Here is a 26,790-nt window from a genome sequence, read left to right on the forward strand (position 1 = left end):
ACAGCAAAACAGAATTACTTTGTATTACTATTGGAGTTAAAAAAAAAGTCTGTCAGTAAATGAAAACACTGCAAGCACATATAAGATCCAAAGGCTATGTGTGATTGCTCAGCTGAAGAAGAGCAGTCAGCATTCAAATCCACTTAAGACTGCAGACTAAAGGATGAGTGCTGTGGGAAATATATCTTCATTTAGCACACAAGTTGTACATGCACAGAAGACAAATTCAAGTTAAAATACTTAGAAAGGAATTTGCAGTCCAGTATTCTCTGCATAATTTAAGCCCATAAAACCTCTTAATAGTCCTTTATGCATAACTTGTGATCATAAATACACCCCACCCCCCCCAACTCTCTCTAACAGGAGAATATTTGCATACCTGGCACCTTTCAGACTGTCATAGAAAGCTGAGAATTCCTTATCTCTTAAAGACTGAAGAGCATCATACAATGATTCGTGGTAGCCTGGTCTTCCTGTCACATCTCTTACCAAAAAAAAAAAGAAAAGGAAAAGAAAGTAACATAAACTAAAATGGTTATTTCTCTACAGACAAGTAAATGTTATCTTTATGACAAAAATCTTTTGTAGCACATTTTCTGCAGCAGGATGGATGGCTGTTTTGCATGATAAAAATAATGCAATCCTTTACATTATTTTAGTATTTTATAACTTTTAAGGGAAAAAAAAAACAGCTAGCTCTCAAAATGTTTGGATAAGAGTATGTTCAAGGTTGTACCCAAAATAACACAAAACCTACTGAACAATACAAATGTAATAGCTACACATTTCTCACAGTATTATGCTGAAAGAGATACACTGGGGTACGTACACAACTTCAGGGTCAACAACTGTTTGCATTTAACTTGAGAAACATTTTTAAAAGGGAGAGATTTGGAAGGCTGAAAACCTCTGTAGTGTTCAATTTAATTCTCTCTTCTCTGACCTTTCCACTTTTCTTTGACCCTCCTCTGTCCTGTCAGCTCACTATCTTTTTGTCTTACATGTTGTTTTCCTCCTCTCTTATCAAAGCTGAATAGTCTATTTGCCTATGAGATTTGTAACTGAAGAGGTTTTATACAGATTCCTAGTCAGTGACAAAGTCCACCTATATGAAGTTTGTTCTGACTGTGTATGACACATGACCTTCAACAGGATAAGACTGTGAAGTCCTCCAGGTGCTTCTAAACAATGACCTTAACACAGGGCAGAAAAGAATGAACACAACAGGAGGATGTTCCCAAGACCCATAGAATCATACAATGATTATAGCTGGAAGGGACATTTCAAAGTCATCAAGACCAACTCCCCTACAGGAAGCAGGGGCATCTTCAACTAGATCAGGTTGCTCAGAGCCACATCCAACCTGATACTGAATGTTTCCAGGGATGGGGCACTCACCACCATTCTCTGAGCAACCTGGTCTAGTGTCTCAGCACACTCAGTGCAAAAAATATCTTCCTTATATCTGTCTAAATCTACTCTCTTTAAGTTTAAAACCATTGCACCTTGTTCTGTCCACTTTCCTGTGGAAAGTCTGAGAAATCCTCCATTCTCCTGACTACCAGGAGATAAGTAGGAGGAGTTACTCAAGACTCCTATCATGCAACATCTGCTTTTGCCAAAATGTAGTGAATGTATTCTGCATTTCTCCTAAAATACGTGATGATGTGGCTGCACTATGAAGGGACAGAGGTCACACTAGATCCTGGCCAGTCTTATCACATTACTTGAGCCAGGCATCCAACATTACACAATGGAGGAGACTACTAATGAGGGAGTAGCCATGAATCAACACTGGTGTTTGCTTACCGAGGTCTTGATAACCTCTTGTGGCTTAACACAGTATTTTCCACATTTGCTCATAAATTAAACATTAAAATCTAACTATCTCTCATATGTGCTTCAGACACACTTACTGAGTTAAACAGAGAGAATTTCAGTTTATAGTTATGAACAATCAAAAAGAAGAATCCACTGCATAGTTTCCAGGAAAATGAAAAGTGATGTGTGTACCAAAGAGGTCTAAATGAAACAGACTGCTTTTCAATTCAACAGTTAAGGCAAATTAGGCGACTAGCTTCATAGAAATTATATTCTAATGTGGTGGTTTTGCTTGGAAGTGAAACCATTGTCTTTCACTTAAAGAAGTAGCATAAAAGTAAGTTGGTTTACTTGACAGAAGAGACGTGGCCCCACTGCATATTCCTCCATGCTGCCTGGTAGCGTATTTCCTGCAGTTCCGCACACCACTCGGTGTTTTCGTGTTCCAGTCCTTTTAAATACATGGAAAGAGTGTGGCAAAGCCCAAAATTCTGCAAAGCCTGGAATCAACAAAGTTACTGAAGGTTGGCATTGCTCCTTTAATAAAGTGGATTGTTTTTCAGAAGGCTTCATTTTACCTTTGGAAACAAAGGCAGCTTTGCGGGTAAGTCAGACCCCTGAGTATTTCTCAGCACTATGTAAGATGAAAACTTTTTAGGAAGAGCACTAATCACACTATTGATACCTGTAACCCCAGCAAACCCCAGAAAATATGGCTTCATTACTACTGTGGCTGGCATTCTTAGAGATAAAATTTCCATGTTGTGTTTCAAATGAACTGTCACCTCACACTTCTCCATCCCATCATTCCTGGGTAGTAAGCCAAAACTGGTCTTAATGAAATCATTTTTCTTGGTGGGGATTTGAAAAAGTTTCCTACAACTCCTAAACTCCTGTCTCTTCAAAGGCCATAATGACTTCATAATTGTGACCACTTACCCAGGTTGTGAGTGCAGCTATCATGAAGGAGAAAAAAACAATGGAGTTTTGACAGTGATACTAAGTCATTCGGGGTAGAAAAAATGCCACAGGAAAATGAAGTGAGAGGAAACGTGGATACACCTGTGCCATGTTATTAAAGATGATAAACAATTTCAGGCTAAAAAACCAAGGTAGTCCTAAGGAATACATTACATTACATTACTTTTTCTATCCCATCATTTTAGCAGCTAGACAAATTCTGCATAAAATTCATTACATTTATGTTTAAATAGTCTACAAAATTCATGACCCAAGATGATGAGAGGTGGGTGACAAAAGGACTACATGTCTTAATGTTTTCAGTGTGAATACTGAGTTGACTTCCATTTTACACTTTGGGTGCCTATGACAGTGGGTTGGACTTAATGGCCACAGAGGTATCTTGTAGTCCTAAACCTATTTTGTCCTCTCAGTATGATGGATATCAATTTCTACATTCATGCCCTATTGTAAAATAAAATTACCTCAATTATTCCTGCCTGGCAGGTAGACGGAGAGAGGCTTGCCTCAAGGTCATATGTTACGAGGGCCTTTTCCCAGACTGCTTCATGTTCATATGTTCTTATCCTGTTGTAAGTTGACAAAGAAGTCTTCAGTTTAAGTCCCTTACTAACAAATCAAAGACATGACTTTGAAGAATGTCAGAACATTAACAAATTGTACCTTGCTAAGGGCTGTAACATTCTTCCTCCACCACAGCCATATAGACTGTCAGGTTCTCCAATGCTTCTATATATGTCCATGAGAAGGTCCTAGGACATGCACCATAAAACAAAGAATTACCTCTTTTTACAAGTGATTTGCATACATATCATGTAAGCTCATAAATACAAGCCCTTCCACGTAACATGTTGTTATCATTGCTTATTTTTCCTTTATGTAGTATCTGAGCCCGCTATCATCACAGGCAGGAAAGTTTTGTGGTCTAGCAAGACTCTAGCAGAAAAGTTAGGACACCTTATGTTTCTGCTAAGGTATTAAAATAACATTACTGGGCCTTAGGTGGAGTGGTTGAAATGCTAAAGGCAGTAGAACTGAATCAGAACCAAACATACCACCTAAGCAGTGCATTTTAAAGACAGACAAAAAGGGTTCTGGAATAATGAACTATGGAAAGAATTAACTTAGGGTTACTGATCATACTACTTCGGTTTTGATTATTACAATCTGCTACACCACTTCCTGATTTTTAATGGGGAAAAAAAAATAAGACCAAAAAAACCTGAAAAATACTTGTCTGGTACCAGGATGAGGACAGCTCTTTCAGGCAACAAAGCTGGAGCATGAGGAAAGCTTTCAAATAGAATAGAATAGAATAGAATAGAATAGAATAGAATAGAATAGAATAGAATAGAATAGAATAGAATAGAATAGAATAGAATAGAATAGAATAGAATAGACCAGACCAGACCAGACCAGACCAGACCAGACCAGACCAGATCATATCAGACCAGACCAGACCAGGTTGGAAGAGACCTTCAAGATCATCATGTCCACCCAATCAACTAAACCATGCAACCAAGCACCCTGTCAAGTCTCCTCCTGAACACCTCCAGCGATAGTGACTCCACCACCTGCTTGGGCAGTCCGTTCCAATGGGCAATCACTCTTTCTGTGTAAAACTTCCTCCTGACCTCCAGCCTGAACCTCCCCTGGCGCAGTCTGAGACTGTGTCCTCTTGTTCTGCTGCTGGCTGCCTGGGAGAAGAGACCAACCTCTGCCTGTCTACAACCCCCCTTCAGGTAGTTGTAGAGAGCAATAAGGTCACCCCTGAGTCTCCTCTTCTCCAGGCTAAGCAGCCCCAGCTCCCTCAGTCTCTCCTCATAGGGCTTGTGTTCCAAGCCCCTCACCAACTTCATTGCCCTTCTCTGGACACGCTCCAGCAAGTCAACATCCTTCCTAAACTGAGGGGCCCAGAACTGGACACAGGACTCGAGGTGTGGCCTAACCAGGGCAGTGTACAGGGGCACAATGACCTCCCTGCTCCTGCTGGCCACACTGTTCTTGATGCAGGCCAGGATGCCATTGGCCCCCCTGGCCGCCTGGGCACACTGCAGGCTCATGTTAAGCCTACCATCAACCAGCACCCCCAGATCCCTCTCTGCCTGGTTGCTCTCCAGCCACTATGACCCCAGCTTGTAGCACTGCATGGGGTTGTTGTGGCCGATGTGCAGAACCCAGCACTTGGATGTGTTAAATCTCATGCCGTTGGACTCTGCCCATCTGTCCAGCCTGTCGAGGTCTCTCTGCAGAGCCTCTCCACCCTCCAGCAGATCAACTCTTGCCCCCAGCTTGGTGTCGTCAGCGAATTTACTGATGATCAACTCAATGCCCTCATCCAGATCATCAATAAAGATGTTAAAGAGGATGGGGCCCAGCACTGATCCCTGGTGGAATAGTTTTTGAAGTTGAACTACATGTCTTGAGCTCAGATGAAACCTACTGATAATTGCAATTATGAGAAGGTTTGTGTTCTGATTATGAAGTACACGTGTACCTGCAAACTTATGCCGGTATCTTCTTTACTTTTTTCATTCAAAATAGTAATAGTTGATTTTTGACTTTCTTCTTCAAAGGTCAAACTCTTAGCTGCTTTAAAAGATGACCTATAAAAAAGAAGGGGCACAAAGACCAGCTGCAAGATCAGGTCTGTCATATTCCCAGGTTATTAACAATGCCTCTCTACCTGAATGGTAAAGCGATCACCTGAACTGAGAACATCCGTATCAAGGGTTTTCAACATGAAGGTGGTTTTTCAGGAAGAAAAAGATAAATCTAGCAAATGCAGGGCTAGCAAACCAGCAAGGTCAGGATAACATTCAAGGAGTGTTGGAAATATTTTCCTGCTCAATACACACACACCTAAGGAACTTTGAAAAATAAGTTTCCTTGAGTCTCCACGTTACAAAACACAACTGGGGCACACACAGCATGACCCATTTTACCCAAAATGTCAAGAAACTGCACTCCCCAAGACTTGTACCTTTCTTGTTTGTCTCTGTTGATCTTGTCTGCGTAGATTTCTGCATAGAGCAAAGCTGTGAAGTGAGCAGCACAAGACTGTGCTGCTATAGCAACCTCAAGATAATTCAGATCTAGCCAGAAGCTGTCATCAAAAACTGTACCTGAAACAGATCTGATGAAATAAAGCCTTTTATATTGCTGTATCAGTGACAGGACCTTCTCTCTTAAACAAAATAAATCAAATCTATCTATGAAACCTCCCAAAGGTTATCTTTATCTTATCCCTCCCAAAACCCATACCACAGAGAATTTACCAGACAAAAACATCTTCTGAAACTCCTTCAGCACAATTAGAACCCTTCACGGCCAGCCATATCAATTCTGTTACAACTGAAGGTCACTACTATGTCTTCATTCTTTTAACTCACATGTTGTCAACAACAGCCTTCTTCCTTAATCTAAAGTGTCAGCAGATTTTGGAGAGTCACAACTGAATTAAAGCAACATTTTTGAAAGCTGTAATATACCTTTTTTGTCTTCTTAAGTAGTCAACAACAGCAAGCATGGATCGGCGCGATACTTTATCCAAGCTTCTAAAATTATGGCTTTCTTGCTCTGGGATATATATTTGAGAAGAAAGAATATAATGAACTTTCATCACAACACATTCATTCACACAATAAAAGATGCATGTTATACTCAAGGCAGGAACTCAAAACCTCCTTCAAGTGCATGTCTAAAATGAAATTCATAATTTGCAACAAAACGTGTTTCCCCTCCTTACATGACCTTTGTGACATTACAGTAGTTTATAGCACAATTTTCTTTATCAAATTATCTTTGCATGAGTAATTTGTGGATTCTACTTTTGCTTACAGAATGCAGAGATGATCCAGTATCATTGCACAAAGGTTCATAACAGACATAACACTGGAAGAGGTTGATCAAGGAGGTAGTTGAGGCCCTATCTCTGATCTACTTGAGGATGTTTCTGATTACTGCAGAGCGGGGTGGACTAGATGACCTTTGGAGGCCTCTTCCCAGCCAGACCATTCTGTGATTACCTGGATCAGAATTTGGAGGTGTAGTAGATCTACTGGATGAGGCAAATCTGCAACAGACTGTAAAAAACTTCTGGATATGAACTGACAAAAGATTTCTCCAGGATTCATCTGAGTCATGCAGAAGGATATCGTGAATCAGGTATGGAAGCAAAGTTTGACACAAGTCTGTTTTCACCTAGGAAACAATCAAGCACAGGAGCTACTAAGAAAAACAACCAAAAGCCTTCTTTGTCAGGTTGAGAAAGATTATGTAAAATGAAGAATGTAAACCACTCAATAGGGCTATGATGGCATTCACTTATAGGAGTCAGACAAAGTTCATCTATGTTTACAACTATTTCTCAAAACTTGTATTTCAAGAGTGTATTTTATGGGCATCTGCAATTTGTGATTACAAAGGATCTGAATTAGTTATGAAATCAGGTAAGAAAAAGTAATTATTACTTGATTATAAAATTAATTAAGAAAAAAGTAGTAATGTAGCAGCAGAAATTAGTATTTGGTGACATGGACAGTGGCATTGAGTGCTCCCTCAGCAAGTTTGCTGATGACACCAAGCTGTGTGGTGCAGCAGACACGCTGGAGGGAAGGGAGGCCATCCAGAGGGACCTTGACAGGCTGGAGAGGTGGGCACAAGCCAACCTCATGAGGTTCAACAAGAGCAAGTGCAGGGTCCTGCATCTGGGTCGAGGCAATCCCAGGCACAAATCCAGGCTGGGCAGTGACTGGCTGGAAAGCAGCCCTGAGGAGAGAGACTTAGGGGTGCTGGTGGACAAGAAGCTCAACAGGAGCTCTCAGTGTGCACTTGCAGCCCACAAAGCCAATCAGATCCTGGGCTGCATTAAGAGAAGTGTGGCCAGCAGGTCAAGGGAGGTGATTCTCCCCCTCTACTCAGCTCTGGTGAGACCCCACCTGGAGTACTGCCTCCAGTTCTGGAGCCCCTAGTACAAGAGGGATATGGACATGCTGGAAGGTGTCCAGAGAAGGGCCACGAGGATGATCAGAGGGCTGGAGCACCTCTCCTATGAGGACAGACTGAAGGAGTTGGGGCTGTTCAGTCTGGAGAAGAGAAGCTCCGAGGTGACCTAATTGTGGCCTTCCAGTATCTGAAGGGGGCCTACAGGAAGGCTGGGGAGGGACTTCTCAGGATATCAGGTGGTGATAGGACTAGAGGGAAAGGAATGAAGCTGGAGGTGGGGAGATTCAGGCTGGATGTGAGGAGGAAGTTCTTCACCATGAGAGTGGTGAAACCCTGGAATGGGTTGTCCAGGGAGGTGGTTGAGGCCCCATCCCTGGAGGTGTTTCAGAGCAGGCTGGACGAGGCTCTGGCCAGCCTGATCTAGTGTGGCGTGTCCCTGCCCATGGCAGGGGGGTTGGAACTAGATGATCCTTGTGGCTCCTTCCAACCCTGACTGATACTATGATACTATGGTAAGATGAGTCATCCTATCTATTTCATAGTATCACAGTATCACAGCACAAATATATGTACACACATACATATAGATAATTTAAGTCACCTCACACAGTGGCTTCATTAACTGGAGAACTTCATTTTGCACACCTCCACTGTCCAGTATCGAACCAGTGAGGCGCTTGATCCAGGTCTCATGACTTTCTCCCAGAGGAATCCACAGGTTTGTGTCATCCAAAGCTTCTGAAGAAGCCTCTGAATCATTAGCAGGCAATACAAGACACTAGAAAGAACGAGATATACATTGCAAATATAAACAAATCCTATGGCATTAAAAAACCCCATACTGCTCTCTGCACAGATCAGAACACATTAACTGTCCTTTAATGGATTGACAGTATCCATTTTTTTCACATAAATGGGACATTTTCAAAGGAAACATGAAAGTGCTACAAATGAAACTTTACTGCCAACATTGACATGGGCATTACATTTAGGTCAGAAATCAGAAGTTTCAAAATTAGGAAGTGGTTGGTTTATGGTTAATTATCCTCCTTTTTTCCTGACCTATTTTCCACTCATTTTTTTTACAGCAAAAGGTACTGGAATCCTGAGAAAGACTGTATTAAAGAGCAGGTAATCAAAAGTTGTGTGGCTAATAATGAAAGTACACAGCTTTCTAATATCAAACTGGCTGCTTCCCATGTGAAGAAGACACGAATGCTGAAAGAGGGAGGTACAAAAGTAATCACAGTAATCACATTTGCAATCAGACTGATGGAAAGTGCAAACTTTACATTCATCAAAGGCTATCTCAATTTTTATTTTCAAATATAAAATAAAATATATAAATAGCTCTTTTGATGTTTTCTCTATCCCATATGCCACATAACTAAGGTATACCAGAAGAAGTACCTTTTTCCTAGAGACTCTGAAAGGCTGTAGGTAGATTAACATGGGATCAGCTTTATTTTTATAAACTTCCCAAAATTCACTCCCAGACTTGGTGGCTAATATATTTTTCAGACAGGAAACAGCAGCAGCTCGAACATCAATGCTGAAAAATAACATATAATAACATTATAATTTTATTTAGGTATTTTGTTTTCAAATTCACCTTTATAAACATACAGGACAAATAATTCCATAACATGACAATACCATTGCATATTCTTTTATAAAGTACAGCCTCACCATTTGCTCAACAGCACTGGTCTCCTCTGCAGCATATAAGAGACTCTTTGGCTTGAGTCCAACTAGAGAATTTAGACCTTATTGCTGTCTACTACTACCTGAAGGGTGGTTGTAGCCAGGAGGGGGTTGGTCTCTTCTCCCAGGCAATCAGCAGAACAAGACATAGTCTCAAGCTGTGCCAGGGGAAGTTTAGGCTTGAGGTGAGGAGAAAGTTCTTCACGGAGAGAGTTGTTAGCCACTGGAATGTGCTGCCCAGGGAGGTGGTGGAGTCACCATCCCTGGAGGTGTTCAAGAGGGGATTGGACGTGGCACTTGGTGCCATGGTTTAGTCATGAGGTGTTGGGTGACAGGTTGGACTTGATGATCCTTGAGGTCTCTTCCAACCTTGGTGATTCTGTGATTCTGTTATTTCTAGGAAACATCTAAGCTTGTCTGGGTAAGTAATCTGAGGCTTCAAGAAGCACACTGATGGACAATAACCAGTGTTAGTAACGCTTTCAGCTCGTTAGTCTGAGCTGATTTGAGCAACCTACAACTGAATGGCTCCTATTAAGCATTGAATTAAATAAATAAAATAAATAAATATACTCACCAATTATCTGTTAAAGCAGTATTTATTTGAGTTAACACTATGAAGACCCACTGAAGTTTTCTGTCTTGAAATAAGTCCACTGCTTTAGAATCCAGTGTATTTTCAGCATGTTGAAGAGCTATGGTGGAGAAATCCATGGGACCAATTTCTCCCAAGCAACTTCCAACAGCCTCTGCAAATGCAGATAACAGTTTTATGCACACTAAAACAAGGTTCTACTCTTACACATGGGATCAAAAGATGCAAATACTTATAAATAATTGTGCAACTTTATGATTAAAATTACCTGCACCAGAATTTCACAGCTTAAAGCTCATAAATAGCACAGTTATGCTTTCTAAGACAGTTATCCAGGAGTGCCTATGGCTCTGGATTTTGCAGTTTAAATCAGATATGGATTTTCCTTTCTCATTGTAGAAAGAGCTAAGTGCAAAATATCAGAACCACCATCACTAAGAGTCATCCATTTACTTTCCCTAAGGACATGATAAATACAAATAGTAGCCTGTGAACACAAACAGTAATCTGTAAACTCAGTAAGAATTAACCTACAGTTTATATACAATGCTGTGTCAAGAGGTTCACTTCCTTTCCAGATGGAGTATTTTATAAAGAGCTACATATCAAAAAACCCCGAACATAACAAAATTGACCTTGCAAAGAGTTCAACAAAAGGGCTGTTAATGTTCATCAGCAAGAAATCAAAACCTTTCATTCATACTCAGCATGTGTTTTGAAACTATTTCTATTTTAAAATCATAGTTTTAACCACTGGAGCAAATAAAGGAGAAACTGAAGAAGTACAGGTTGTGTTTTCAGCTAAATTCAACAAATCACCTAAGGAAACTCAGTGCAGAGTTATCAGTTATTAGACTTTCAGATACAAAAACACATCAAGGCAAATGTTCTTATTACTTGTGTTTCTGTCTAGTTCCAGCAAATATAATCTTCATAGAGATACTCAGGGAAGAGGGCTTTGGGATTTTAGCTTTGGTGCTCTCAATCAAACATTAATCAGATGCTCAACATAAAAGGTGAGAGTAATTTTACTAATACAGAAGAGGCTTTAAGATAGAAAAAACTATGTTAATGTTCACTAAGACATGCCTTTCAAATTTTCAGACAAGTTCTTTGTTCTTAATATTTTCCAAGCTATTAAAGTGACCACATAAAAGCAAATGACTCTTTATTGAGTATAGAAGAGATCGGGGTCTAAACTGAAGTTACGTATCAAAGTTGCAAAACACAACAACTGAAGACATATCAGCTGCTCCTGATGGCTACCTCTGGCAGCAAATGCAAAATAGCAGTGGGAAGTAACGTTGAGAACAGCCAGTTTCAATCTGGGCTTTGTAATGACAGCCCTAGGGGGCCGGTGGGACTAATCAACTTACCCAGCACTGCTTTTTCACCCGTGTGGTTAACTGCCGTCTTGGACAGGTGCAGTAAGCTCACCACCAATTTCACTACTACAGAATCTTCTGGTTTTTCTAGCATTCAGAAAGAGGAAGAAACCTCAAAAGTCATTGTGCATTTGTAAGATGAACAGACTGAAAGAAAAACCCTGCTTTAGCAATCCTTTATCTACAAAGGTCAGCATGCATGTTGAAGCAATTTAGTATTAAACAGAATATTTTTAATGATATCTCAGGTAGTGATAGGACTAGGGGGAATGGAATGAAGCTGGAGGTGGGGAGATTCAGGCTGGATGTGAGGAGGAGGTTCTTCACCATGAGAGTGGTGAAACCCTGGAATGGGTTGTCCATGGAGGTGGTTGGGGCGCCGTCCCTGGAGGTGTCTAAGACCAGGCTGGCTGAGGCTCTGGCCAGCCTGATCTAGTGTGGGGTGTCCCTGCCCATGGCAGGGGGGTTGGAACTAGATGATCCTTGTGGTCCCTTCCAACCCTGACTGATACTATGATACTATGATTTTTCTTATTTATCATGTCTTGAAAAAAGTTCTATGCATTTGACTATGCCAAAGAATCTCCAAAATTAAAAGACACAAATCCTATTATTTTCAGTATTCTGATGTAGCAATGGTAATTAAATACATGAAATATTAGCACACATCAGTGTAAGAACGTTGTTTGAAACAGGGAAGTCAGATTGTATGATTCCACTGACAGAACCTAAGCTAATGGCACCATTCTGTTCCAAATCTGAACCCAAACAATATCCCAAAATAAGGCTTTCTGCCAGGGGTTTCACAGAATTTGACCAGCTTTGAGTTGCCTCAGTAACTTTGACAAATTATAAGCTGTCAATAAGGGAATTTCCTTACACATTTGTTGCCTGCCTGAGGTGTTTTTTTAAAACATTCCAGACAAAATGGTTTTGCTGTTTCCAGGACCAAGGTCTAGGGATAAAAATATGACCATCTGCCAATGTGAAAAAAGTAAAAGCAGTATTTTCTTCTTTAAAAATTCTGCTGCCCTGTTGGCTGGCACAGAAACCTGGAGTTGGGTTTTATATTTGTTTCCAGTTTTTACATAAATGAATACATATGTGACCAAAGTGCTGTCACCAAAACAAGGGGACACAGTCACAAGCTGCGCCAGGGGAAGTTTAGGCTCAAGGTGAGGAGAAAGTTCTGCACCGAGAGAGCTGTTAGCCATTGGAATGGGCTGCTGTTGCAGTTTGAGCTGGGTGCCCCCCTGCAATGTTTACTTCCTGTGTCCAGAAGTCCAGCCCAGAGGGGTGGACACAGGAAATTATGTAGTATTTCATACCACAATCCTTTGCACCACTATAAGATCCAGTGCAGAGTCTAGCACGCTCTCTTTTCTTCCTCCTCCGTCACCTGGTAACTGGGGGAGATGTCTCCTGACTTTGGGCCTGGCTAGGCCCAAGGCCATGGGGGATGGGCAGTCTCAGATCTGGCCAGCTGAGACTAGCCTAGCAGTGGGAGGGGAAAGAAGGAGCCCTGGGGGTCTTGGGTGTACCCTCAGGTGGGGATGGGATCTGTCTTGGTCTGTTTTGGGATCTTTCTTTGTCACTGCGCTTTTGGCTTTCTGTAAAAGTTCACTGCTTTCTATTTAAACTTTCCATCACTTTTGCAATCTGTTTGTCTGAGTGTTTATTGTTGCCAGGGGTGGGAAGGGGGCTGCCTCAACCCAGCACAGCTGCCCAGGGAGGTGGTGGAGTCACCGTCCCTGGAGTTGTTCAAGAGGAGATTGGACGTGGCACTTGGTGCCATGGTCTAGTCGTGGGGTCTGTGGTGACAGGTTGGACTCAATGATCCTTGAGGTCTCTTCCAACCTTGGTGATACTATGATACTACACATCCAAAGCAGACACAGAGGAAATAAAATACTTAATCAGGTATTAGTACCCTGGAAATTCTTCAGGAGATCCTTCATCTGGTCTTTATATTGTTCCAGCTGTTTGCGTAAATAATACAGACCTTCAAGTCGTGTCAAAGGCAGTGAATCACAAACATCAACTGAGAGAAAATGATTAATTTCCTGCAAAACAACATTTTTTTCATTAAGCACATCCAGCATGCAAAGAAGGCTTCAAAAAGACAAGTTTCTCAGCAGTCCACAGCATGTATATTAAGAGATGCAAAAACCAGAACGGATCTCTACAAATACCTCAGTGTCTGAAACTGGCAATAAAAAGAATCCACATGCCGGATTTAAAGCTTTCTCAACTATACCTACAGCTAGAAAAAGGGTTTCTTTTGAAGGTTTGCATTACAAACCTCACTATCTCATAAGATATATTTTAAAGTGTAGTTACCTCCAAAAGAGAATACGGTCCCCTGCTGTATTTTATTTTCTGTTGAGCTGCTCGCAAATCTTTAAAGGCAGGATATTCGGGGAAAGGATCCAGGCACTTGATTGCTTGGTACAGATTTTCATTGTCCTTGTTATCTATCACCAGATACTTCAACAAGCCTAGAACCTGAACAGAGAACATAAATGAAAAACAAACTAACAAAACAGAGAAGGATTTTTGAGCCACATTTCTTATTCAAGTGATAAAGTTTGTATTTCAGGTTATAAAGTTTGTGTTTCTCCAAATTCTGTTGAACTTAGGAATACTGAATACTAACTGCAAATTCTATTAAAAAAGGGGTATGAAAATTTGTTTACACTGTTAAAAATCATAAAATGTTTAGAGGCTTGGGGAAAACAACAACAGGCATTCATTTCACCTTCAAGCTACTTTATAAAGTCTCTGAATCAGAGTGTATTTCCATCCCCAGCAGAATACAGTATCACAGTATAACTAAGGTTGGAAGAGACCTCAGGGATCATTGAGTCCAACCTGTCTCCACAGACCTCATGACTAGACCATGGCACCAAGTGCCACATCCAATCTCCTCTTGAACACCTCCAGGGATGGTGACTTCACCACCTCCCTGGGCAGCACATTCCAATGACGAACAACTCGCTTGGTGAAGAACTTTCTCCTCACCTCGAGTCTAAACCTCCCCTGGTGCAGCCTGAGACTGTGTCCTCTTGTTCTGGTGCTGGCTGCCTGGGAGAAGAGACCAACCTCTGCCTGGCTACAACCTCCCTTTGGGTAGCTGTAGAGAGCAATAAGGTCACCCCTGAGTCTCCTCCCCTCCAGGCTAAGCAGTAAATAAATAAACAGAAAATAGGCCATACAGTAATCTCAGCAATTCTGATACAAATACATCTCAGTTGTTATTTAAAGCTGTAGGAATTAATTGCAGAACATAGTATTTGTCAAAACAGAAGTATTGAAAGTAAAGACATGTTTATTTAAAAAAATAAAAGTTATTCTATCACATCCCAAGCAATTTTTTTTAATATAAGACTAGAAAGCTCAGAAAAAAGGAATTAGAATTGAACACACTTATATGAACACAGTCTCAAGCTGTGCCAGGGGAAGTTTAGACTCATTGTGAGGAGAAAGTTCTTCACCGAGAGAGTCATTTGTCATTGGAATGTGCTGCCCAGGGAGGTGGTGGAGTCACCATCCCTGGAGGTGTTCAAGAGGGGATTGGACGTGGCACTTGGTGCCATGGTTTAATCATGAGGTCTGTGGTGACAGGTTGGACTCGATTTTTGAGGTCTCTTCCAACCTTAGTGATACTGTGATATAAAGCTTCAGTGACAGTGAACATGAACTAAAAAAGCTAAGATAAGGAATAATCAACAACTCAAAAGTACCTGTTCCTGAATCTCAGGTTGGCCCATGGCAAGAGGTATTAAGGTTCCTACAATAACATGAAGGTGGCTTTCTAGAGCATCCTTGCAACACGTAACAGCTGTGTGGCAAACGTGATGCAGAAGATCACAACAGAGCGAGAAGCTGCGCATGGATATTTCTTTGATAACCACGGGTCTGTCATAGGAAACAAAGAAGGGAAAGTAAAGAAATATGAAATATCATTGTCTCAAGTATTAACCTAATACACAACAGGGAATAATAAGGGGAAAGGGGAAAAATAAGTAAGGAAAAACTAAATCAAAGCCAACACGTAAGGAGTTTTAGATTATTATTATTATTATTTGCCTAACTGTATTGACAGAAACAGAACAAAGGTTCATAAAACATGCTCTATGAACCCTCCCTCCTCCCTCTCATATCACCATCAGTTAAAAACAACAGGTTACCAAGGACACCTGGGGATTATCTGGTCCAGCTTCCTGTATAAAGCAATATTGGCTTCAAAGTCAGATCAGATTCTCAGGGTTTTGTTGAGCTGAATTCTGACACATTCCTCGGATGGGCATTTAATAGCTTTTCTGAGCAATCTGCTACAGTACTTGACTCATTGCAATGATCTTTTCCCTCATGTCCATCTAGAGCTTCTCATACTGCACATTGGTGGGTGCTACCTCTTGTTCTTAAGACTGTGCACTTCTATGAAAAATCTGGCTTTACTTTCTCTACAAACTGTCTTTCCTTCCAGAAACTGGAGAACAGAAATTGGATTAACTCCTTACCCTCTTGAGGGTCCTTCCACATAAGCCATCTCAGGTTGTCATCATCTCTCATGTCCTGGCTGGAGTGGCTCCACACTGGACACAGTGGTCCCACTGCAGCTTTGTAAGACTCAGAGTGGAATCACTTACTTCCTTCAACTTGCTGACTACTCTCCTGCCAGCACTGTTCAGTACACAGCCTTCAGTGATGAAAGGCAAGCTACTGTCTCATCCAGCTTGTCCTCCAAGACTCCTGAGTCCTCTTCTGCAAAGCTGTTTTCTAGTCAATCACTTCCCAGGCTTGAACTTGTGCATGGGGTTATTCCATCCCATGTGAAAGACTTAAGAGTTGTTGCTGTTCAACTTCACAATTAATGTACCTATTATGCCACTCCTACAACTGGATTATGTCCCTCTGACTGGCAGTCTTGCCCTCCAGTGTGTTAAGTGTCCTTGCCTCAGTTCAGTGTTGGTCACAGTAAACCATCTCATAATAATGGCATTTACCATAAAATCCACACCTCTCTTCAATATTTGAGACTCCAAAATGCTTCCAACAAGCAAAGCAATCACCTTGCACTTGCATTTAAACTCAATCACACTTAGGTGAATAGCTGTCTTCTCAATCACAGTATCACAGTATCACAGTATCACTTAGGTTGGAAAGGACCTCGAGGATCGAGTCCAACCTATCAACACAGACCCCATGACTAGACCATGGCACCAAGTGCCACGTCCAATCTCCTCTTGAAGAAGGACATTGAAACACTCAAGTAAGAAAATATCTCTTCAGTCATTATCAAAGATAAGAATCTGTATTTCAGTTTTAAGGGAATGAAGTACCAGTTTTCTCAATCAGAAGATCAGCTAAGAAAGCATCCAACAGATCCCAAGTCATTGTGTTAATTACTTACTATTAAGAATGTAAGTGTCAATGCTCTTTATCAACTCAATAAGCACACTTTATTAGACATGTGCTTACTTTATGCTTAACTCCACAAATTAATTTTTTCTTCTTTAAATTCCCAAACATCCTTTCTGTCAACAGAATCTCCCAAATCTTATTTCTGTAATCTGATAGCCTATTCTAGATACAAAATTCAGCAGTACAGTGAACATCTAAATACAAGGATAACAGACACCAATTTACATTTCAGCAAGCGTTCTAAATATAAATTCCAAAACTGTCAAAGAAAGGCAATTTGGATTCTTTTCTTTAAGCAAATTTCAGTTTAATTCTACAGGGGAGCACAGAGGGGAAGAACAAGATATAATTGCTGTATTTACCTGTTATTGATGTGGTGAATCAGGGTGTAAATCACATCTCTGAGGACAAAAGCCCATGCTCCTCCTAAACCATCTTTTATCTCTTTAAGCAACAGAGTAACAAATAAGTGATAAATTATAAGGACTCTGTGCTTCTTGTAAATGTTGTTTGTATCTGATGCATGCTTACAAAGGGCTAGGAGGATTTTTTGGAATGAATCCTGAAAATGAATAAACTATGATTAAGAAAACCATAATTTGTAATGCCAATACACAAAAACTTCACATCAAGAAAAACAACTAAGCACTAGGCTATCTATTATTTTTAGAGGACCTGACTGTCCTGAAAGGTCAAACCCCAAAAACAAGCCCTAGCCCAGACAATGGGCTAAGTACCTGTGAATGTGCAAACCTGGACAGATCCTGGAGTCCAGATGGTCAAAGCAAATGTATAGCACATGTAATTTACCTTGTAAGCACCTCTGAATGTGCAAACCTGGACACTTCCTGGGGTCCAGATAAACATGTACCACACATGATCAACTTTGTGACACAGCTGTGAACTTCATGTGCTGCTGGCCATGTTTGGATATGTCCCATCCTATAGGTCCAATTATCAGGGTTCTGTGTTACCAGAAGGCACTGATTGTCTTTAAACCAGCTGAGAAGTCAGGCAACTTTCCTTGTTCTCACCCAGCTAGCAACAAGAGTGAAACGCTGCCCAAATAGCAGCTGAAGGGCCTGCACTAGCAGACCAACTATACCTGGGCCTTGTTCTTACCACAAAAGAGGAAAGAGCCAGATGCCACCTGAATAGCAGCTGAAGAACCTGTCCCAACAGGCAACAGTTATACCCAGGCCTTGCATCTGGACCAATTAAGAAAGGGGAAAAGCTCCAAGAGAACTGAATTCCAGAAGAGCCATGGAAGACTACAGCCCAGTGATGGAGTACATTAGAGAGGCAGCTAGCCCACTCTGAGCAAGGACAACTCAAATAACAGACACAGCATCTGGGAAGACACTGGACAAAGGAGCGAGTCTTGAGTACACAGACAATCTGCTACAGAAGCCCATTTGTGGGAAGCCACAGATCACAGAACCTTTATTCCCAATTTGAATTGCTATGTTGGGAAATTCTTAGATCTGTGCATGAATTATTTAACTGCCTTTACACGTGAAATGTAATAACCAGAAGTGAATAATCAAACCTGTAAATATACTTTGCAAGTAAGTTACAGCTGTGTTTGAAGATACCACTGCCCAAGATGTGAAATAGTCAAGTATATTAAATAATATACATTTTATTACACTGACAAACAGGCTTTATTATTTTTACTACTTAAAAGAAATAAAAGATCTACAGAAAACCCACTTATCCAAGCAGGACTGCAAGCCCCATACCTCCCAATTTTCTTTCTTTCTTTCTTTCTTTTTTCTTTTCTAAATCAAAATGTACCCATAAAAGCCATTTTGGATTCTAAGAAACAGAAAATCATCATTACATACTTACAGGGTTTTTAGAAAGAACTGCTACAAGGCCTTTTAACTTGCTTTTATGACAATTGCTAATATAGTCCAAGGTTGCCTTAATCACGTAAGATGGAAAATGAGGAGGATTAGGAGCAGGATCCAGTTCCCTGAATAAATATAAGAGAGACCTTTTTCTTATTTTGAAATAAACACTTAACTCCTAGGAAATATTTTCTGCTTTCAGTAATTAAGAAACACCAACAGCATCTATCAGAGTGATGTACATCTTGGTTTTAGCTGTCTGTTAACAGTCTGTCTACAGCAGCCAAGTTGTGCTTTCTTAACACTCTTTTATCATTTTTTGAAACCCACACATTTGTCTCACCTAAGGCACTTGGTAGAAAAAAATCTAACTGCAAGACATGGATAAAGCTTGTGCATTTTTTAATTATGGGAACAGTTTGGTTGAGAAAAAACCTCAATCATTAAGGGTAGTCAGCTTTTCTGGGGCCTCAAAAAGAAAAGAAACGCATCATGATGTGGCAACGCCAGCGACGAGCAGTGTGAGCAATCTGGCAGTGCAGGCCTAGAGCCTGACAGGGTGGTAGGCCATGCTCAGCATAAGTGCAAAGCCAGCTAGCAGTGTAGCAAAACAGTGCTGTGCCTGCAGCATGTGATTAAAGCAGGACACTGGGAGCTATAAACACAGAGAGTTATCTTGGAACAACAGGACATGCACCTGCATCAACAAACCTCGCGTGTCACTAGTAGTTGGACCAATAATCTATAATAGTGCGATGTGTGGTCACTCATAGGGAACCAATGAAGCCATGCCAACGAGGCTCTCCGAGTTTATATAAGTTGTAGAAGTTCCCCTCATACACACTTCTACCTTTCCTTTCCCTTCTCTGCTTTACTTTACTGTGCTAGACTCACAGTATCTCACAGTATCACAGTGTAACTAAGGTTGGAAGAGACCTCGAGGATCATCGAGTCCAGCCTATAAAGACAGACCCCATGACTAGACCATGGCACCAAGTGGCACGGCCAATCTCCTCTTGAACACCTCCAGGGATGGTGACTCCACCACCTCCCTGGGCAGCACATTCCACACTATAGTCCTGCAATACCGGAACAATAAAGGAGCAATACTCGATCATATTGGTCAGCTGTATTGACTCCAATCTCCGTCTCGTTATCATGATATTAACAAAAGAGCAAAATCAAAGTTCCACCACTCTTAACAATTACTTTTTCAGAAAGAAAATTTGGTTATAAGCAGACAACACAGTCTGTTAATAAACTAAATGAAACAAATTTCTTCTATAAAGTTCTGAAATCTTCCATCATTTAACTTTTGGTAGATTTTCACTGACATGTTTTATGGTCTTTCCGTTTTCTGTTTCCCCAAGAAAAACACCATCTTCAATAACTTCACAAAGTGTAAGGTTTTGCCAAATAATTTATATCTAAACACAAAAATCTGTAAAATTGTTTCTAACTATAATTATGCAAATAGTGATTTTTTTTTTTAGGGAAAACAACAAGGACTGAAAAACTCATTAAGAGGAATACACTGATGGCACTAAAATATCTTGGCTAATTGGGAATTCATTTATTTGGCATTGCTAAACAATCTCTTTACCTCAGGCATGATCTGCCACTCTAGGGACTGTTAAGAAACAGTTCATTTCACTTCTCTGTGATTTCTAAGTATTTAAAAACTTTTAATCAATTATTTTAAATTAGACATTTAAAACTATACCAATTTTACAGAGAGGGCATTCCATCCAAATTTGAATTCATTTAAATAGGCACTGGTTCATCAACACACAATACTTCTCTGCCCATCCATTCACTCAATCCTTCTTTCCATTACTTGAAGCATCACAGAGATTCTCCTTGCTTATACTGGGGAATAGCAGGCAACCAGCACCAGAACAAGAGGACACAGTCTCAAACTGCACCAGGGGCAGTTTAGGCTCAAGGTGAGGAGAAAGTCCTTCACAGAGTTGTTAGGCATTGGAATGTGCTGCCCAGGGAGATGGTGGAGTCACTGTCCCTGGAGGTATTCAAAAAGGGATTGGATGTGGTACTTGGTGCCATGGTTTAGTAGTCATGAGGTGTTGGGTGACAGGTTGGACTTGATGATCTTTGAGGTCTTTTCCAAACTTATTGATTCTATGATTCTGTAACTAGGTGAAGAAGCATGCCTATGATACATTACTACTAAAAGCAACAAAATCTCTGAATTCCTAACTTCAAGGCCACCTCCTATGGCTGAATGACACCTTTTAATGCACTGTTATACAACCACATTCAGCTTTCAGACAATCTATGAACACATACCTTCTGTATTTACTTAGATGACCTCCTTCTGCTGCGGTATCAGGTGGTTCATGCAAGGTCATCAACAGTTCAACCACAATCTCTGGCAAGTTATTATGAGATAAATTATCAATTTGCTGGAAGAATAAAAACAGTTGTTTAGTAAGAGAAAAAATATTTTATGTAAAATAAAGAAACATTTCTTTTCCTTTTGAGAGTTTAATTTTTTTTCCTTTCTGGATTCTCTGTTTGTTCAATTATAGATGACATACAATAAACTCAGCAATGAAGTCATATCTATGGCAGTCACAGGTAGAGTAGTAAGAGAGTTTAATTTTATTATTTTATTACTAGCTCTGAATACAGAATCTTCCTTCTGAGAAGATGGTTTCTCATAAAGCAATCACAAAATATTTTAAGAGGAAAACATGGCTTACTTAAAGATGTATGATGGCTGGAGTCAGAGAGGTTGGAGAGTGGCCAGGCAGAAAGAGACCTAGGGGTATTGGTAGGCTGAACATGAGCCTGCAGTGTGCCTAGGCAGCCAAGAGGGCCAATGGCATCCTGGCCTGCATCAGGAACAGTGTGGCCAGCAGGAGTAGGGAGGTCATTCTGCCCCTGTACATTGCACTGGTTAGGCCACACCTTGAGTACTGTGTCCAGTTCTGTGCCCCTCAGTTCAGGAAGGATGTTGAATTGCTGGAACGTGTCCAGAGAAGGGCAACAAAGCTGGGGAGGGGCTTGGAACACAAGCCCTATGATGAGAGACTGAGGGAGCTGGGGTTGCTTAGCCTGGAGAAAAGGAGACTCAGGGGAGACCTTATTGTTCTCTACAACTACCTAAAGGGTGGTTTTAGACAGGCAGAGGTTGGTCTCTTCTCCCAGGCTACCAGCACCAGAACAAGAGGATACAGTCTCAGGCTGCACCAGGGGAGGTTCAGGCTGGAGGTCAAGAGGAAGTTTTACACAGAGAGAGTGATTGCCCATTGGAATGTGCTGCCCAGGGAGGTGGTGGAGTCGCTATAGCTGGAGGTGCTCAGGAGGAGACTTGACAGGGTGCTTGGTGCCATGGTTCAGTTGATTAGGTGGTGTTGGATGATAGGGTGAACACGATGATCTTGAAGGTCTCTTCCAACCTGGTCTATTCTATTCTATTCTATTCTATTCTATTCTATTCTATTCTATTCTATTCTATTCTATTCTATTCTATTCTATTCGGAATGTGGTCTATAAAGAAAAATTGTACTTTGAGTAAACTCTCAAAGTATATTCAATATGTCTACTGAATAGCTACTGATGGGACAAAAATCTGTCTAGTTTGGCTTTATTAAAATAATAATTTGAATTAATTCATAATTAAAATAATAATCTAGAAATGATAATTATTTACATGTTTACAGAATGTATAGAAGTTTCTTCCCAGTCAGTTGTAATGGGTTAGGGCAAACCCCCTCCCCACTACGCACAGAAATAACGACTCAGACAAACAGATTGCAAAAGTGATGGAAAGTTTAAATAGAGAACAGTGAGTGCATGCAGAGAACTAGAAACACAGTGACAAGAAGAACCCCAAAACAGACCCAGAAAGATCCCATCCCCACCTGAGGGTGCACCCAAAATCCCCAGGGCTCCTCCTTCCCCCCCCCGCCACTGGTAGGCTAGTCTCAGCTGGCCAGATCTGAGACTGCCCATCCCCCTGTGTCCTTGGGCCTAACCAGGCCCATGGCCTGGAGACCTCTCCCCCAGTTACCAGGTGGTGGAGGGGAAGGAAAGAGGAAGTGCCAGACCCCGCCGTAAAACTTATAGTGGTGCAAGGGATCATGGTAGGAAATAACCTAATTTCCTGTGTCCACCCACTGGGCTGGACTTCTGGACACAGGAAACACCCCTGCAGCAGAGGGCACCCAGCCCAAACTACGACATCAGTGAATTGCCACGGAGATCAATTTACACACTTAAAAGAGATACCTGTTTTCCTAAGCAGTTTTCATCCTTAAGCATGTCATAGACTTTAGAAGCTGTCTCTCTTTGCTCTGCTACTTCACACTTTCCATGGTTTTGATTGGCAAAATATGGGAGGATATTCACCAGTATCTTTGGAAAACAGTCTGCTAGAACTTGCCTCCAGTCTTGCTCGATCTTGTTGGCAAGTGATTTGACATCTTCAAATTGACTTCTAATCACCAGGTGTGGAACCAAAACTTTGTAACAAGACCTACATGTAGTAAATACATTTCCAGAAGTTTCTTTAACTGGCTTTTAAAAATAAATCCCAAGCATAATACAGCAAATACCATTCCTCTACAGTACTGCTAAACTCATAACTACTGTTTAGCTGCTACTATGCAAAACAATCTTACCAGCATATATCTAGTAAAGAAGATAATTGAAATACATTTTAAAAGCTCTCAATACAGAGTCACAGAATGGTTTAAGTTGGAACACACATTCAGCATTCTCTGGTTCCACCCCCTTGCCATAGGCAGGGACACTTTCCACCAGACCAGGTTGCTCAAAGCCTCATTCAACCTCTCCTTGAACACTTCTAGGGAGAGTGTATAAACAACTTCTCTAGGCAACCTGTTCCAGTGCCTCACTAGCCCTACAGCAAAGACTTTCTTCCTCATACCTAATCTAAACACACCCTTCTTCTGTTTGAAATCATTGCCCTTTGTCCTTTATCTACACCCCCTGAAAACAAAGAATTCCACCCTCTCTGTCCTGCAGGCTCCCTTTAAGTCCTGTTGAAGGTCACTGTGAGGCCTCCTCAGAGCCTTCTCCTCTCCAGGCTGAACAACCCTAACTCTCCCAAGCCTGTCCTTACAGGGAAGGTGTTCCTTCCATTGGTATCCTCACAGCCTTCCTCTGGATCCATTCCAGCAGGTCCACATGTCATCTTGTAACAAAATCCTGATGCATTTCTAGATTTACAAATTTGAAACCCTCTATCATAATCATCACTAAACCTAAATAAACTACTTTCATACAGCAAACTTACCTGTAGAACTCCTCAAGGCTAGTATAGTTCAGAAGAACATAAGGAAAAGTAGACAAACTGTATCTACTGTCATTTATTTTCAGCCACTCCATCACCAAATAGTCTAAATGTGATGTCATGAAGTCTTCTGTACTTTTGTAGCCGAAAATGTCAGATACTTTTTTCAAAACCTGTGCATGAAATAAGATTGCAGGAATAGCACGCAGAGTACATGACACCATGGCAAACTGGCAGCACTACAGGTTGTGCGTCCTTCCCCCAGCTTTTTAAAGAGCATTTGTGTAACTCAACCCCTATTTAGCTTTTTGTCTTGCCACATCTCAGAAGAATGTCAAGGAACTGCAACTACCCTGTATGAGGTGGTATGCTGTGACCGTTTGAGGCTGTGCCTTTAAGAAAGGGACACCATGGCAGAATGTTTTGTAAACAAAGGACAGGTCTAAAGGGGTTTCACTGGTAGAACGCAACTTTAACTTTTGAGTGCAGCTGAGACTTTCCTCAGTTCGCTCTTCCCTCCCTTTCCAGCTTGTCTGCTTCTAGGCTCTCTGCCAGACTGACCTTGGACTGGTAAACATGAGGCCTACAAACCTACTAACATACTCTGCTTTAATTAACAATTCCTCTTTTTTCTCTCTTTCTAACCCTCTTTGGGGAAAAAAGGGGAGAGAAGGGGGGTACAGGGGAGGAACCCTCCTCAGCAGAGGAGGGAATTTCATTCCTGTATTACTTTGCTGTATATATTTCTGTGTATATATTGTAAACACTGTAAATTGTGTATATATACCCTGCACTCCCTAAAACTGCTTGTAAATACAGCATTCCTTTGCTCCTCCGGCTGTGGCTAGCTGTGTTTTTTATTACTTCTTCTCTTTGTGGGGGTAGAAGGCTGAAACTTTCTCTCTAACCCACAACATATGCAAAGAAAAGATAGCTAGTATACACCTCTGTGTGGTAGAGGTTACATGTGGAAACCAGAAGCAATGAATAGTAAGAAAGGAAAAAGAGAGAAGGTGCACTGAAGAAATGACTGGCATTAAAGGCCACAGGACACACAGCAATTATCTCAGTAAGCCCATGTGAACTTCAAAAAAAGTCCACAAGACACAAATTATCTTCCAATACTTTGCTTTTGTTTTACATATTTTCCACATTGGAAAACTCTCTTTACTCCCACTGAGCAGAAAGATTTTCTTTCACATGAAATCTGCCATCTTCCCTGTATAAAAATCTATTTGTAATTCAGATTTGTGCTTTTAACTTGGAGGATTTGCCACTAAAATTGCCTTTTATGACGTCATTACTTTTGTGTAGGTCACTACATTTAATCATAAATTTATTCAGACATTTAAGCCACACATTAGCCATGCTTTTAAGAAAATGTAACAACTTTTGGTATCAGCAAAAAGTTATTTTGTACTGTTCCAATTTTAACCTAATCTTACATTTATAACCCAAATACAAAATGGAGTTTCACACTTGCCTTTTTCACAAGGTGAGGTTCCAATCCATTCTCTTTCACAGACTGGCAAATAGCAAACAAAGCTTGCTTTTCACAGACTGGACTGCAGCACATAAGCGTTGTTGCAAGCATCAGCAAAACTGCTTTTCCATTACACTGTCTGTCCAAAAGATCTTCAGGACTTGCACCTCTGACCTTCAACAGGAAATAACGAAGAGATCATACAAATACTCTGTTAAAGTGGTCTCCTAATGAATAAATTAACATAAATAATTTAAAATTAAAGGCACTGACAATAAACACTGCTGAAAATATTTCTTTAGATGCTTAACAATTAGTTTCCCCAGCTGTCTGATCTACTCCTCAACCAGAATTTGCTGCCTCCTGCATGCCACTAGACATGCTAATACCTCATACACTCCAGTTCATATTTTATTACAGGCAGTTTGAGAACAAAGGCAATACACTTAACAGAGAAATGATGGAAGAAAGTCTCCTTTTTTGCTCCTCCCTGCTGCTTATAGGAAAGACATGCCTTCTAATTCAAATGCACTTCTTCCACTATGAGGCATGGTGTTAACAGGTGATAAGCACTCAATAAAAGTAGCAAGAAACTGAAAATGAAGGGCAGAAGTTAACAGATGACGGCAAGGTGAAGTGACAGAACAGGGAGCCAAGGCAGCAGAGAAATGAGACAAAGAGCTAGAGGCGACACTATAGAGTGATGAAATAAGGGAACTAAGAGGTGAGGTCTCAGTAAGGAGTTCAAACTACAAAAGTGCAGGTAAAGGGAATAGAGAATAGAATAGAATAGAATAGAATAGAATAGAATAGAATAGAATAGAATAGAATAGAATAGAATAGAATAGAATAGAATAGAATAGAATAGAATAGAATAGAATAGAATAGGAATAGACCAGACACCTGACCACAAGATATGTTTTGAATACATAGAATAAACCAGGTTGGAACAGACCTTCAAGATCATCATGTCCAACCTATTAACTAATCCAACCCACCTAAATCAACTAAACCATGGCACCAAGCACCCTATGAAGTCTCCTCCTGAACACCTCCAATGATGGTGACTCCCCCACCTCCCCGGGCAGCCCATTCCAATGGGCAATCACTCTCTCTGATCTTACTGAAATTCACTATATGTTGTCTAGAGTATTGAGGCTCCACCCATCTTTGATCTGAAATGGCACAGTACTGAAACCCACAGGAACAAATACCATGATACACAAGCGCAACCTGGAACATACAGTGAAAAAGTTTACACTCTTCTAGTATGGGCAAAACAGTGACTGGATGTGTAAGGAGTTGCCTGACTA

The 26,790-nt window shown here is 40.9% G+C and overlaps 1 protein-coding gene across 2 annotated transcripts in view; it reads right to left on the bottom strand.

Annotated features, from left to right (window-relative positions):
* ATM (ATM serine/threonine kinase) overlaps nt 1-26,790 on the bottom strand; it is an 83,891-nt gene that overhangs the window by 28,775 nt on the left and 28,326 nt on the right. For both annotated transcript variants that reach the window (XM_068144622.1, XM_068144632.1), the window contains exons 24-44: nt 25,478-25,651; nt 23,998-24,167; nt 22,968-23,214; nt 21,021-21,136; nt 18,712-18,838; nt 17,223-17,422; nt 15,177-15,351; nt 13,774-13,938; nt 13,364-13,496; nt 11,425-11,520; nt 10,031-10,202; nt 9,160-9,301; nt 8,351-8,527; nt 6,831-7,005; nt 6,294-6,381; nt 5,786-5,938; nt 5,300-5,408; nt 3,466-3,554; nt 3,267-3,369; nt 2,173-2,321; nt 380-484 (exon numbers count right to left, since the gene is read on the bottom strand). In XM_068144622.1, coding sequence (XP_068000723.1) covers nt 380-484; nt 2,173-2,321; nt 3,267-3,369; nt 3,466-3,554; nt 5,300-5,408; nt 5,786-5,938; nt 6,294-6,381; nt 6,831-7,005; nt 8,351-8,527; nt 9,160-9,301; nt 10,031-10,202; nt 11,425-11,520; nt 13,364-13,496; nt 13,774-13,938; nt 15,177-15,351; nt 17,223-17,422; nt 18,712-18,838; nt 21,021-21,136; nt 22,968-23,214; nt 23,998-24,167; nt 25,478-25,651 — 3,065 coding nt within the window. The remainder of the gene's footprint in view (nt 1-379; nt 485-2,172; nt 2,322-3,266; nt 3,370-3,465; nt 3,555-5,299; nt 5,409-5,785; nt 5,939-6,293; nt 6,382-6,830; nt 7,006-8,350; nt 8,528-9,159; nt 9,302-10,030; nt 10,203-11,424; nt 11,521-13,363; nt 13,497-13,773; nt 13,939-15,176; nt 15,352-17,222; nt 17,423-18,711; nt 18,839-21,020; nt 21,137-22,967; nt 23,215-23,997; nt 24,168-25,477; nt 25,652-26,790) is intronic.

Source organism: Melanerpes formicivorus, unplaced genomic scaffold (assembly GCF_026170545.1).
Source record: "Melanerpes formicivorus ecotype bairdi unplaced genomic scaffold, bMelFor1.0.p_v2 SCAF_1, whole genome shotgun sequence".
Taxonomy (NCBI): domain Eukaryota; kingdom Metazoa; phylum Chordata; class Aves; order Piciformes; family Picidae; genus Melanerpes; species Melanerpes formicivorus.